Raw genomic sequence first — 13,673 nt, 5'->3', positions numbered from 1 at the left:
TTAATATATAGACTTGGTCATATACTGCGGAAAACTTTAATTATAAGCCAGGTACATTAGCAGATAAACACATGCTCTTAAAGGAGACATCTGTCTTTTGTCTGCTGTATGGTTATTATGTATATCTATCCTTGGATCATTGTAGTATAATTTGGACATTTTAAATGTCAATATTGATCTAAAACAAGTTCATAAAAGAAACAAGTCTGCTCAGACTTCAAGGTTGAAAAATTGTGAAGCGGAAATTGAGAAGCGGAAACTATTATAAGTTAATTTTGCATAATAGGTCCACTTTAAGGCACTGGCAACCCAGGTTACATTGTGATTGTAGTACTTTTTTATAACAGTAAGAGCACAGTCTATATACAATAGAATATCAGGATATTATATTTGCTAATAAGATGGCAGAAATTTTGAATGGACCTTAAAACTGTCCATAAATCAAATGATAAAACCATTGGCTATCGCCTTGTCTCTCTGTAACACTAACACCACTTTGCACTGCGGGATTGATTGCCCTTAGACTTACTGAGGAGGGTGAGTTTGGCTCGTCTGGACCTCAAGGCAGCGTCGGGGGCTTGGCACTCATACTGGGCGTCGTCAGATAGGTCTGCAGACAGGATCTCCAGGTTGTACTGACCAAGCTCCTGCACACGGAGCACCCGGTATCTGGGCCATGCTGCAATACAAGCACATGTGGAGAGTAACATGGTTTAGAGTTGTGCTCTGAAGACAATATTATAACAGAATGGAGGGCATTTAAATTGATTTGAAATTAGATCTTTAAAAGTGCTGTACCTGCTTTTCATTTTAAATGTTTTTCAGTGGTCCAAAGTTATTCCTCATCTCCACACATTCCTAATTACTCACCACAATGAGTTTAGAAGCACTTTCAGAAACCAGAGTTTTGTTTTGTAAAGCTAACAAAAACTAGCATGCTAACACCCACTTCCAGAGAGCTTTTAATAGACACAATGTCTAATTAGAGTAAAATGGTACTAAGCAACTTGATTAAAGGGACTCTCATTAAACTACTAGTCACTGGGCCTTGGGAATTAAAACTGTGTATTTTGAAGTGAAAATGTCAAATGAAGGTCCTTGTATGGCAGTGGGGTCATCAGAAGCATCAAAAATCAGATACTAATCGATACTAAAACTGGTATCGAACCTAGATAGTCATTTGAACAAGTATCGATGCTAATAACATTCACGGGACAGAAATTAACCTTTCCTGAGTAGCTTTAGAATGTGGCTGTATAAGAACAAGGATAAGCCTGTGGACCACTATGGAACTTACCTAGGCAACAGAGGGATTGCACAAATGTAGCACCACATGATAATATAAAGGAAAGTACTATTATGTTGAAAATGGCATTCAATTGTATAAATAAAGAGTGTTTTTATCATTGTGGTATCAGAATCGTTATTTAGTATCAAGTCTATTCCTCAGTACTGAAATAGAGTTTGAAAATTTCATATCGTGACAACACTATATGGCATTAACAGTTGTAGTCTGGAGGAAGTGTGGCAGAGGTGAGAGCGCCAGGACACTGTTCTCTCAGACGAGCCTGGTCAGGAAAAAAATAAATAAAAATACAATGTCCTGCTGTGAGCCGTGGTCCGCTGACTGCACACAGCTCATATACACATACTGTTATCTTACACCATAGGAGTCCCATTCATTTTGTTACATTTTTTATGCTAAAACTTTATCCAATGTGTGCAAAAGGTATTATTAAAATATGTCACACAAAATTGAGTCTTATGAGCGTTAAGCCAGGTTATAATGTTGTTACCTCATCAAAAAAATACCCAAAGTTGTTTTTTTTGCTTAATTCACACATGTTTGAGTTATCCTTTATTATTAGCCTCTCTACATCTTCAAGACTCAAAATGCTCTGTCCCACCTTGTGATGTCATGTAGTGGAAGTTTTCAGGTACCTTTTGCCTTTAGTTCAGTAGAGCAATTCCAGGGCTGAACTCATCTAAATGACTGATTCTAGTGAAGGTGTATGGAGTTTAAAAACACAGTGGAGCAGTTCCTTACCACATGACATCACAAGGTGGAACAGTGTTTTCCGAGAAGAACTCAACCTAAATATACAGGATTTGTGTGTTAAACATGTCTGAATGAAAGAAAACACAACATCAGGTATGAGGAAACATCATAAATGAGAATATGGTGTAATGTGAGCCTTTTACGAACACATTTATACATTCTTGTGGCTTTAATTCCCTTTTAACCATGCTTTTGGTCACCTTGGGTATAAGTATTTCACATTTTCTAACTTAGAATAGTGTTTGTATATGGAAAACACACTTTATAAACTACACCTCCAGTAAGGTATTTATTGGATCTCCGGACATGGGACGTCACCTTACTGGAGCTTGTGCAGGAGATTGAGCATTATTGACTAGATATAGTTGGCCTCACCTCCACGCACAGCTTGGGCTCTGGAACCCAACTCCTCGCAAGGGGTGGGACTCCTTGAGAGGAGTGGTGGGCTGGTGTGGGTTTGCCTATTGCCCTACAGCTCAGCCATGTGTTGGAGTTCACCCCAGTGAAAGAGGGGGTTGCGTCTCTCTGCCTTCAGGAACAGGTCTCTCACTGTTGTGTTGGCCTATGGGCCAAACAGCAGTGCAGAGTATCCGGCCTTCTTGGAGTCCCTTGGAGAGATACTGGACAGTGCACCAACCTGGGAATCTGTTCTTCAACTGGGGAACTTCAATGCTCACGTAGGCAATGACAGTGACACCTGGAGAGGGCTGATCGGGACAAACAGCCTCCCTAATCTGAACCCGTTCGGTGTTCTGTATTGTATAGCCACAGTTTGTCCATAACAAACACCATGTTTGAGCACAAGGGTGCCCATCAGTGCATGTGGCACCAGGACACCCTAGGCCAGAGGTTAATGATCTGACAGAGAGGGGCAGAGCTGTCAACTAATCACCACCTGGTGGTGAACTGGATCCACTGGCAAAGGAGCCAGACAGACCTGGCAGTCCCAAGCTTATCTTGAGAGTCTGTTGAGAACATCTGGATTCTCCCAGATCCCGGGGCTAGGGACACGGAGTCCAAGCCATGTTCTCCACCTCTACTGATGATGCAGCAACTCAGAACCCTGTGGTGGACGCTGGAGGTAAGGGATGCTGTTAGGCTACAGAAGGAGGAGGAGAAGGAGCTTGTGAGACTCCTAAGACAGTTCAAGAGTGCCAGTGGGCCAAGAGGGCTGCAATTCGTGCAGTCACGGAGGCAAAAACTTGGGATTGGGAGAAGTTTGGAGAGGCACTGCAAAGAAAAGTCTGGCAAATCACCCAATGCCAATGCTCAGGGGGGCAATAACCTCTGAATTGTTACTCTGAATTGAGTTCTACACATTATTAATGTGGGATGACTCTCGTTGGAAGCAATCTGATCGGTCAAAGCGTTACAACAGCGGAATAAGAAGAACACGAAAAATCTAACTTTTGTAAGATTCTGTTGAAAAAAAGCACAGACATCTTCCGTGTCCACAAATGCACAAAGCTCTTCTCCAGTCTCTGCTTTCTCCTCCTCAAGGAGGTGGACTCAGAGGTGGACACATCCATCACCCTGGTGATTGGCAATGAGATCCATCCTCGAGTAGCTTAAGTCTCTGAATTTTGTGGGGCTGTCTTGGCTGACATGCATCTGCAACACTGCGTGGCAGTTGCATTGGCAGACCAGGGTGGTGGTCCCTCTGTTTAAGAAGGGTAATGGTGGGTGTGTTCCAACTACGGGGGAATCACAAACCTCAGCCTCCTTAATAAGGTCAATTCCAGGGTACAGGAGGAGAGGGGAACCCAACTGATAGTTGAACCTTGGATGCAGAAGGAGCAGTGTTGGTTTTGTTCTGGTCGCAGAACACTGGATCAGCTCTATATTCTCCCTTAGGCGCTGGCTCGGTTCATAGGAGTTTGCCGAACCAATCCACATGTGGTTTATGGATACAGAGAAGGCATTTGACCATGTTCCTCGTGTGTTCCCTAGGGGTGCTCCGTGATTTTCGGGCCCGGGGCCTTTTGCTAAGGAATTGTCTGGCAACTGTATGACTAGACCAGGATGTTGGACTCCATCAGGGCTGACCAGGTGCATTCAGGGGCTGTAGCAGGTCCAGTTCAGGGACCACAGGATTTCATCTCTACTGTTTGCAGATGATCTCCTGATGGCTTCATCGAACCAGGACCTGCAACATGCAATGGGGCGGTTTACAGCCAAGTATGAAGCAGCTGGGATGAGAATCAGCTCCTCCAAATCCAAGGTGGAGGAGTGGAGGAATTCAAGTATCTTGTGGTTTTGTTCACGAGTGAAGGAAGGATGGAGACTGACAGGAGGATCGGTGCAACGTCTGCAGTGATGCAGTGGGTGTATTGGACTGTTGTGGTATAAATGGAGCTGAGTCGAAAGGCTGTCTTAATTTACCGGTCATTCTACATTCGTACCCTCACTTGTGGTTATGAGTTTTGGGTACAGACCAAAAGGACAAGATCGCGGAGACAAGCAGTCCAAATGCCTGGAATGTTTCACAGTATGGCATTAAACTTGTCCATCTCCATAGCAGGTGAAGTCAGTAGGCCAAATTACAGGTCAGATCTCTAGAGAGGTGACCACACTCTCCAGAGATCTGACTGCGAGTTTTTCAATGTATTTTTGAGCAATAAAAACACAATGAATAAGTGCAAGATAGATATGGTTAATGTCATACAGTGGAACATTCCAGGGAAAGCAAAAACATCTGTGTGGAAACAATTGGAAAAGAAACAGTGCACCTTTCATCAAGTAATTATCTAACCTCCAGACTACTAAAATCAAGTCATTCCAATTTAACCAATATTTTGCAGTGCAGCCTGTTAGCTTGCATGCTAGCCCTCTACTGACCTCTATACATCTTATCCTATACATTAATGCAGTCGTAGCATGTATACCCTGACACACAGAGCCTCCTCTCTTCCTCCTCCCTCCTCCTCCTTTCCCCCTCCATCTCCCCAGCTGTGCCTATCACCCGGTACTGCATTCTCTCCAGCAGGTGGCGCCCAAAGAGAGAAGAGAGGGGAGAGAGACCTCAGTATGCAGAGGTGGGTGGTACTCAGTTACATTTACTCAATTACATTTACTTAAGTAACTTTTTAAAGAAATTTTACTTTTTAGAGTAGTTTTATAGCAGCACTTTTGGTTCCTTTTCCTACTGTGAGTAAGTCTGCAAGCGACAAAAGCTTAATGTTGACAATATGAAATTATTTGAAGATTGGTGTTTCTTGCTTCGCTCCTTCAGATTGATTTAATTTAGCTCATTTTTTTTTACTATCCTTTGAGAATACCAGATTTTATGCATTATTTTATGTTTTGACCTTCATTATTACATTCATTTCAAATTATAAACCACGTGTTAGGTCATGACACTTACTTGTAAATTACTCTTACTTTAGTAATTTCTTGGGCCACTACTTACTTTGTACTTCTACTTGATTAAAATTATTCTGAAGTAATGTTACTTTTATTTGAGTACAATTTTTGGTTGCTCTACCCACCTCTATTAAGGGACCAGGACCATTTTAGAACACAGTAATCAATGCAGCTAAAGTCATGCTGCCTAGAAATGGAGCAAGTTAGCATGTTAAAATTTGTCTAGCACTAGCCCTCCTATCTGGCTAACCTTCCTTATCCTCGCAATGTGTGCGCCCGGATGTTGTATATAAATTAGCATGTGAAATGTGCACAACCTAGTAGAGGATAGCGGGGAGAGTGGGGGTACATATATATAGGGCGTGGAAAAAAGCAAGGCGTGTTCTTGAATGTGTTATAAGCTTTGGGAGAGTGAGTGAGGTAGGGTGTTATAGGGACAATAAGGTTACAAGGGGAGAGATAGAGAGACAGAGAGAGAAAGGAGGGAGGGGGCTTGGGGAGTTCAGGGTGCAGAGCAAATATCAAGGAACAGGAACAAAAGAGGAGAGAGTGGGAGAGAGTCAGGAGTGATAAGGAAATAAATACACAGAGGACCAAAACAAATAGTGAAACATAAAGACAAAAAACTAAAAAACAAAAGAAAAAGAAAAATATGAATAAAAGCAAATAAAAGCAAAAAATATTATATTATACCAGATTTTTTCCCATGTATTTGAGCAAAATGTATGTTAAATATTATATTGTAATTGTATTGCTTAGTTTACAGTTTACTATCTGCATCTAATTAGAAAGTGTGTTATCGTCAGACAATTAGGAAGTGCTTGGTTCGCTTGCTGGTTGTTGTTCGCTTTAAGGTCGTGGTCAAGCTGCGAAAACCACTTAAGGACTAATCAGGGTATAATATAATTAGGATGCTAGAAATGCATAAATCAAGGGAGGAATCACTTTGGACAACTGCAAACTGCCAAAACTGCTAAAAGAAACTAATTCAGGTACAGGGCTTTTAAGTAAATAAATAAATAAATGGATAGATAGATAGATAGATAGATAGATTTTTACACTGTTACCAAGAGAGAACCATATTTTGAAAACAAGATTTTCCATTTTCCACATATATTGTGTCCATTGTGTGTTGTCTTTATTCATTTTGTTTTTGTTGCAAGTAGAATTTTTATGTTTGAGTTCTGATTTTATTTTTCTATACTTAAATGTCTTTTTTTCTAAACTTAATACAATTTTAGATTTTTTTTTTTTTTTTTTTGGTTAAATTTGCAGGTTGGTTCTTGACCATCGTACAACTCTCCAAAACATAACACCCTCACTACTGTTCCTCCATGTTTCACCATCACTCCGGTCACGTCCATCCGAGCTGACAGCGCAGTGTCATACATCATCACCGCTCGCCCATACTTGGACAAAAATGATACGTTCAGAATGGATGGCATGGCAGTGGCTAGATCAGTTAGCGTCACAGCTTTCAATAAGACCAGATAAAATCGAGTTGTGACATGACAGAGGTGAAGACGCGCCACTTCTCAATCACTGTCTGCTAAATGCGCCCAGGGGACTGCTGCACCATGGGGTCTCGGGGAGCTTTCATCTATTATCGGACTAAATAAGTGGCAGCGTTTGACAATATGATACAAAGCGGGATTGCGCTGGTCAAATTAGCCTCCAGGAGCTAGCTTAAGTAAACTAGCATTCAGCGAAATTAAATGGTGTCAGCAAACGTTAGTGGACAGTGTTGCTAACCCCAAATGCCAACCTCCTGGGCTTATGTCAGATAGTATTATGTTAAAATGACCTGCTTTGGCTATTTTTGGATGAGAAATACGACAAACTAAATTGTGTTGTGCACATAAAAATATCTTATTATCTATTTAGTGCAGGGCAGGGCATTTGGGCACAGACCAGTGATTGCAGGTTTATCAATTATGCAAAACAGAATGTGGCAGCCAAAGTAAAAATGTTGCATTTTAAGAGGCACTGTAAAGTCTGTGCAGAATTATATCAATAAAACTGTTGACAACAGAATTTTCAAAGCTACACTCAAACATATAAAATGTTGACTTTTTGCATGCACTTGCGCAAAATGTGTCTTGTCCCAGTACAAATATATTGTATAAGCAGCTCTTGAGGTCAAAATAAGACCACACTATTCAGTCTGTCTTTAATTATGAAGTGTTTTAGAGACAGAGAATCAGGAAGTGTGCGGTTGGCATGCTAGTTGCTATTAGTTTAACTTCACAGCAAAGCTCCACTCTGGTTTGAAAGTTGTGACAAGGGCTTACAAACCCATTGTAATGAATAATTAGGATGCTCGGAATGCATAAGGTAAATGAGGAATAACTGTAGACCCCTGCACCGTTTAAAGGTACAGTTTGGAACTTTCTGGGGGTAGCACGTCACTTGCATGATTCCATGCAAATAGAAAGTTAAAACCATACTTTGGAATATTCTCCGTAGAGATGAGTTGTATGCCATACTGTGAAAGATTATAGCCAAGGGAACAACATTTTAGGTCCATGTTTTTCAGTACAATAAACACAAGTACATGCTTTTATTTATGTCTATTTTTGGAATAAAAATACAAAAAAGCTGATCAAATAAATAAATAAATAGTGAATGGACAACGAGTGGGGGCAGTTGTGCACTAATCCGAGCGTTCGGTGAGAGTGACACAGTTATCCCACACAGCTGCTTATTAAACTCTGACAGATGTCCATGGCACAATCCTCCAACTGACAGTACCCTCCACAGCATTCAGAGCAGTGCAACAAACTAATGTGTTTCAAATGACCCTATCTCAACCTCCGAGAGTCCTGTAGTGTTTACTAGACAGGAGACCAAGTACAAGTGAGCAGACTTTGTGATGTGTTTGGATAAATAAGAATAGACACTTGACACATGTGAATGATTATAGTAAATACTTCTTATGAACAAATGTTGATTTAAAATAAACTGGCGAGCAATACATATCACACCAAATTATTATAATTGTGTGAAACTGTATAATTGTACAATAAGGCAGTTGTTTGCAAATATGCACTCACATTTTTCCACAATATGGCTTTTCAAGTGCACCATGTTTAAACCAGGTATAAACCAGGTCAAGGCCTATCAAAGGTAGGCTAGTTCTAGATCATGGCTAATGATGATGATTAAGCATGGAAAGCCCCTAAAGCGCAGCATGTTTGTCCAGTGTGAATGCAGACAATTCATGCCCAGGCATGGCAGGCTCTGGTGTTTGGCACAGTATGAGGAGGTGGGCTAAAGCACAGCACAGTTCCTCATATACACGCACATATATTACTACTGCCAGATCTGTGATTACCTTGAGTAAGGACAGCGGATAGAATTTTTATAGCCTCATCTCCTGTTGTGCTGTTGTTTAATCCATAAACTCACAGAAGAGTGCGTATTACATCAAGACTTATTTTTGCATCACTATTTCAGAGATATGTCAGAGACAAGTCGTTGGGCATGGAACATATAAACAAATACTGCTACATGATGCGGGTGTAAGTGCCGGTCACAGAATCCTACGCTATCATGTGAGCACAGCACAAATCAAAATGCCAAGTCTGAGTCCGCCCTAAGTGAACCCAAATGAAATTACTGCACAGGGCCCATAGTACAAACACTACATTCTAAAGGACAACTCTAATATAATTCATTTTGATCTATTAAATCCTACTTTTTAAATAACTTTTGTCAAACACAAGTGACACCAGATGTGTAAAAAGTACATTTTCTGAATAGTGTCCACACCTGTTGTCTGCATCTGTCTTCAATCATTCTGTGTTATTGTTCTCCAGGCAATAATCAAAATATAGGTTCATTAATCTTCTACTAATTACAGAGTATCAATTCACTGAACATTTCATTTAAAGAGATTACATCATTAAGGAAACCAGTGCTACCATAGTTATTGAATAATTGTTGTTAGATACTTGCAGGATGTTAATAATGTTTTTACTTAATGCAAGCATGAATGGCATTGCTTTCATTTCTCTATTGCAGCTTTCAATAAGTGCTGGCCCGTAATATAAAGTGAATAAGATGTTTGAAAACGGAACATTAAAATGCAAATGTAACTCACTCTAATATCAACATGTGCAATATCCATACATTATGACAGCGCGCATGGCAACCACTCTCATAAATAATGGGCCAATCAGATGGAGCATTACTTCTTGGTGTGCAACTAAATGGAAAAGTTAGTTCAGCTTTTGGCCTCTGGTTTTCAGACTTAAACACACGAAATCCTTTTTTTTTTCACTACTAAACAGATACTACTGCTCAGTAAAAAGACACAATTTCAACGTTAGGAAAATAATTTTAGGTGAACTGCATGTGTTCTGAATCATCCTGGATATTAAAACAAGTCTATATCTTCCAGAGAATGGCTCAGGAATCTCATTGATTCACTGATAGCCCTGGTTTAATTCTGGTTAAGCTCCAGTTTTAAGTCCTGGCTTTAAGTCCTGGTTAGGTCCTGCTTCAGTCCTGGTTTAGTCCTGGTTAAGTCCTGGTTAAATCACGGTTAAGACACAGTTTAGTCCAGGAGTTAAGTCCAGGGTTTTAATTGTGGTTTAGTCCAGGTTTAGTCCCGGTTTACTCCCTGTTTAGCCCAGGTTTAGGCCATGAATAACTGCACAGGATAGTTGGGTTTTGGTTACCTATCACCACAGATTTGATAAGTTGGTACACTTACACCTCCTGTAAAAATCCGAATAGCTAGAATAATCAGATAACCCCATAATTAGATCAGATTTCATATAAACATAGCCATTGTTGTCAATATAAAAACATAATAGACTAATCATACAATTTAACTATTCTTCGTTGTTTCGAAGCTTGCACTCCCTCCAAATATAGTGGCAGACACATTTTTCCCTGTGTAGTCAACCAAGTGAACAATAAATGATTCACTAATTGTAACTGGTCCAGCTGTGGGCGCTTGGTCTGCCTTCCAGCCGCTCCCACCCAGAGCACTAGTCATGTCTGGGGCCTGTCTTAGTAACATGACACAGTAAGGGATTGTGGGATATGTAGTCTCAGCCTGCAGTAGGCCTGTAGGTCCTTACTTGTTTAGTCATATAAAGACATTGTAAGTCTTTTTTTATTGTCTTAAAAAGGCGAAAAACAGAATTAGTACATTTTAAACAGTTTGCAGTGGTCCTTAGTAACTCCTCACTTACCTTATACCTTATATCTTATATTCTACTTATTCACCATGATGAGCTTTTAAGCACTTTTAAGCGCTTTTGTTGCACTACTATTAACAACAGAATGCTAACTATACACTTCCTGTTTCTCTGGCATTAAATAAGATGTAAGTGGCCAGCTTTATGAAATAAAGTAAAGATAATGTGATATAAATAGATAGAACCGAAATAGCTTATTTTTGCTTCTTACGATTCTCTGTGACCTAAATAATTACAATTACAATAATCAATTAACTGAATAATCTTAATATCCCTAGTCTCATGATGCAGAGGGAGCAGTGAGGGATTGTGGGATATCTAGTCTCACCCTGCAGGTCCTCTCCGATGCCCAGGGCCAGTCCATCTTTAGTCCACTGAACGATGCCCGAGTAGTTGAAGACTACACAAGAGAGCAGCACCCTCTGGCCCCGCACCACCGACTGGTCTGCCGGCTCCTGGGAGAACCTCGCTGTCCACACTGGAGGAGAGAAAAGGAGGAGACATGTTAGCTACTTGTGTAGACAGCAATTATTAGGACTCCACTGTTGGCGTCATGAATAAAAATATCTCATGCAATTTGATTCACAACAGTATATAATGTGAACAGCTTCAAATTCAATTACATTTTCAGTTTTAGATTTTTTTTCAATGAAGAACAGAATTCATTTTTAATTAGATAGTCCCTACAAGATGACACATGAGACTGGGTTCACAAGAAAAATACAAGATTTTGACATAATTTTCTGTTGTTTTTTTCTTTCTTTTTTTTGAGAAACCAAATGTAAACAGTCTCACAAGATCATTTTCCTCATGTGTGCATAATCTTGTGGCAGTTTTGTCTCGCAAGATCTTATGGTACAAAATCTTGTACTATCCCTAGTCATGGTAACTAGACTCTTTTATGTCCAAGAATTTCATGATAAAAAACATAAGGATATTTTGTTGTTTGCTACAAATTTTGCTAATTTTATTTCATACTATCCTGAACATCCTGAAAAAATCTCCCCAGCAACCACTTCTGTCTGTTACCATTGCAACATCCACTATTATTACACGTGTGGTTTCATGCTTAATTGCTTCAAAGGAGCATTCCCTGGTCGCAACCCAACTCCACCGCCTGTCCCTTCTGATCACTCGGGGTCCATCAAGCAAGCAATTTCCAGAAAAAGAAAAGAAAAGGAAAAAAGAGGAGAGATAAAGTTGTCAAAACGAGGTCAAATCAGAACACAGCACCGCTATTGCTGAGTCAAGACGAAAACAGAGAGATCAGACAAGAAGCTCCAGCCATAAGGGTTTAAAGTGCATTTGACAAGTGCATATAACAGGTTAGACTACTCCTTACACTAAAACATACTTAATATGAATAAGATTATACTAAAAATCTTAATTTTGAGTAACTTTATCATTTTATTTCCTGGCTGGACATGGGCAGCAGATAGGACATACATAGAGATAATTCCACAATTGGTTCCTAGCAACCATAATGCTAACTTGTCTTGTCTAAACTGCACAGTAGTTGAAACTAACTTATGACACTTTGATTTTACAAAATGAATGTTTACACTGCAAGAAAAATGTTGTCCATGTGCATAAATTGTTACTGTATTTTGGATGGAATTTTGCATATTGATGACATAGATAGAGGTACTCCACTTAAGAACTCAGCACTACTTCCTGTATTTTAGTTCTTCTGAACCTTTTCTCCACAAACTGCCACTTGACTGATGTAAAACTATGATAAATATTTACCACACATACTATCCCATATAACAACCAAGTAACCAAGTAACAGTTAGAAAAACATGAATGTCATATGCACTTTAAAATTCCCAAAGTGTAAGGGCCCTCCCCCTTACCCTCTGTCTCCCCCGCTCCATTCCTCCCTATGAGTCATCCAGCAGGATCGCACATCAGAACAACTACACTGGCTGCCATTGTCCATTTGGGGCTCTGTACAGTTAAAGCAGGACTCAAATGCAGTTTTGACCAGTACATTTTGGAGTATTTAACTAAATACTACAGTACACTTCATAATAACTAGAGCCTTAAGAAAGAATAAATGAAAAAATCAAGAAATAGTTTATTAAGAATGATTCATGATTTGTAACTTAGGGTTAGGAGTTCAGGTTTGGATATTAACTAAGTAGTTTTCTAAGCCTGGATCATTCTTAATGAAAAATGTATTAATTATGATTAGAGTCTTTGTTTATGCTTTCTTAAGGCTATTAAAATGTAGATATTATAAAGTGTTACCACTGTGACTACTACAGCAATCTACTACACTTGGTCCAGTTGACTCCCCCTTTCTTTACATGCAAAAATCTTATTGCAATTTTTTATTTTTTATTTTTTAAGTCATTGCTAGCTTAATGTTAGACAAATGGGGGTGTGACACATTTTCATGAGATTTATTATACCAAATCGGTGTCATTAGCACTTGCAAGTATGTATCGGGGCAATTAATAATACAATAATTAGCATGATATTGTCGTGAATCTTCATTATTTTAGCTGTGTGTAACCTGGGTGAAAACCACAGATTTCCTGCTCTTTTAGTTGTCCCTGTCTCTCCTCCCCGCTGTGTCCCTCGCAAGTTCATTGCTCCTGTCCATATGACTTGGTGCATATTATCCGGCAGCAACACATAGTAAGTAGTGGTGGGGTTAGCACATGAGCGTGTGAAGCCCGTACCGGTCATCAGGTCCTTGCCACATCGGGACTGAGATTTGATGCTGAGATATACAGGAGAATTGGTTCTCATTCCTCAATGGCAAGCTATGGAATAATCCTTGAGCCTTCTTTATATTAAAAACTGCATCTGCTCTAGTCCAGCCAGGTAGGCGGCTCACTGTAGCCAACCTCTTTTGGCTCGCACCTCCCATTTTTTTTTTCTTTTTTTTTTTTTTTTTGATACAACAGTCTACCTCAACAAATTCATGAACTACTGGTGAATTTGGACTCTATTAAGATTATCACAGCCAATGAACTAAACTGTGGAGGGTTGTAGGTTATATGATTTGAGCTAGCCGAATTGTGCATATC

At 39.7% G+C, this 13,673-nt stretch overlaps 1 protein-coding gene across 2 annotated transcripts in view; it reads right to left on the bottom strand.

Annotated features, from left to right (window-relative positions):
- The window catches only part of kirrel1a (kirre like nephrin family adhesion molecule 1a), a 76,845-nt gene that overhangs the window by 18,707 nt on the left and 44,465 nt on the right, over nucleotides 1-13,673 (bottom strand). For both annotated transcript variants that reach the window (XM_033983650.2, XM_033983651.2), the window contains exons 2-3: nucleotides 10,961-11,110; nucleotides 530-679 (exon numbers count right to left, since the gene is read on the bottom strand). In XM_033983650.2, the coding sequence (XP_033839541.1) occupies nucleotides 530-679; nucleotides 10,961-11,110 (300 nt within the window). The remainder of the gene's footprint in view (nucleotides 1-529; nucleotides 680-10,960; nucleotides 11,111-13,673) is intronic.

This window comes from Periophthalmus magnuspinnatus, chromosome 18 (assembly GCF_009829125.3).
Source record: "Periophthalmus magnuspinnatus isolate fPerMag1 chromosome 18, fPerMag1.2.pri, whole genome shotgun sequence".
Classification (NCBI taxonomy): Eukaryota; Metazoa; Chordata; class Actinopteri; order Gobiiformes; family Gobiidae; genus Periophthalmus; species Periophthalmus magnuspinnatus.
The sequence above is the reverse complement of the archived record's forward strand: the minus strand, read 5'-3'. Positions and strand labels throughout refer to the sequence as shown.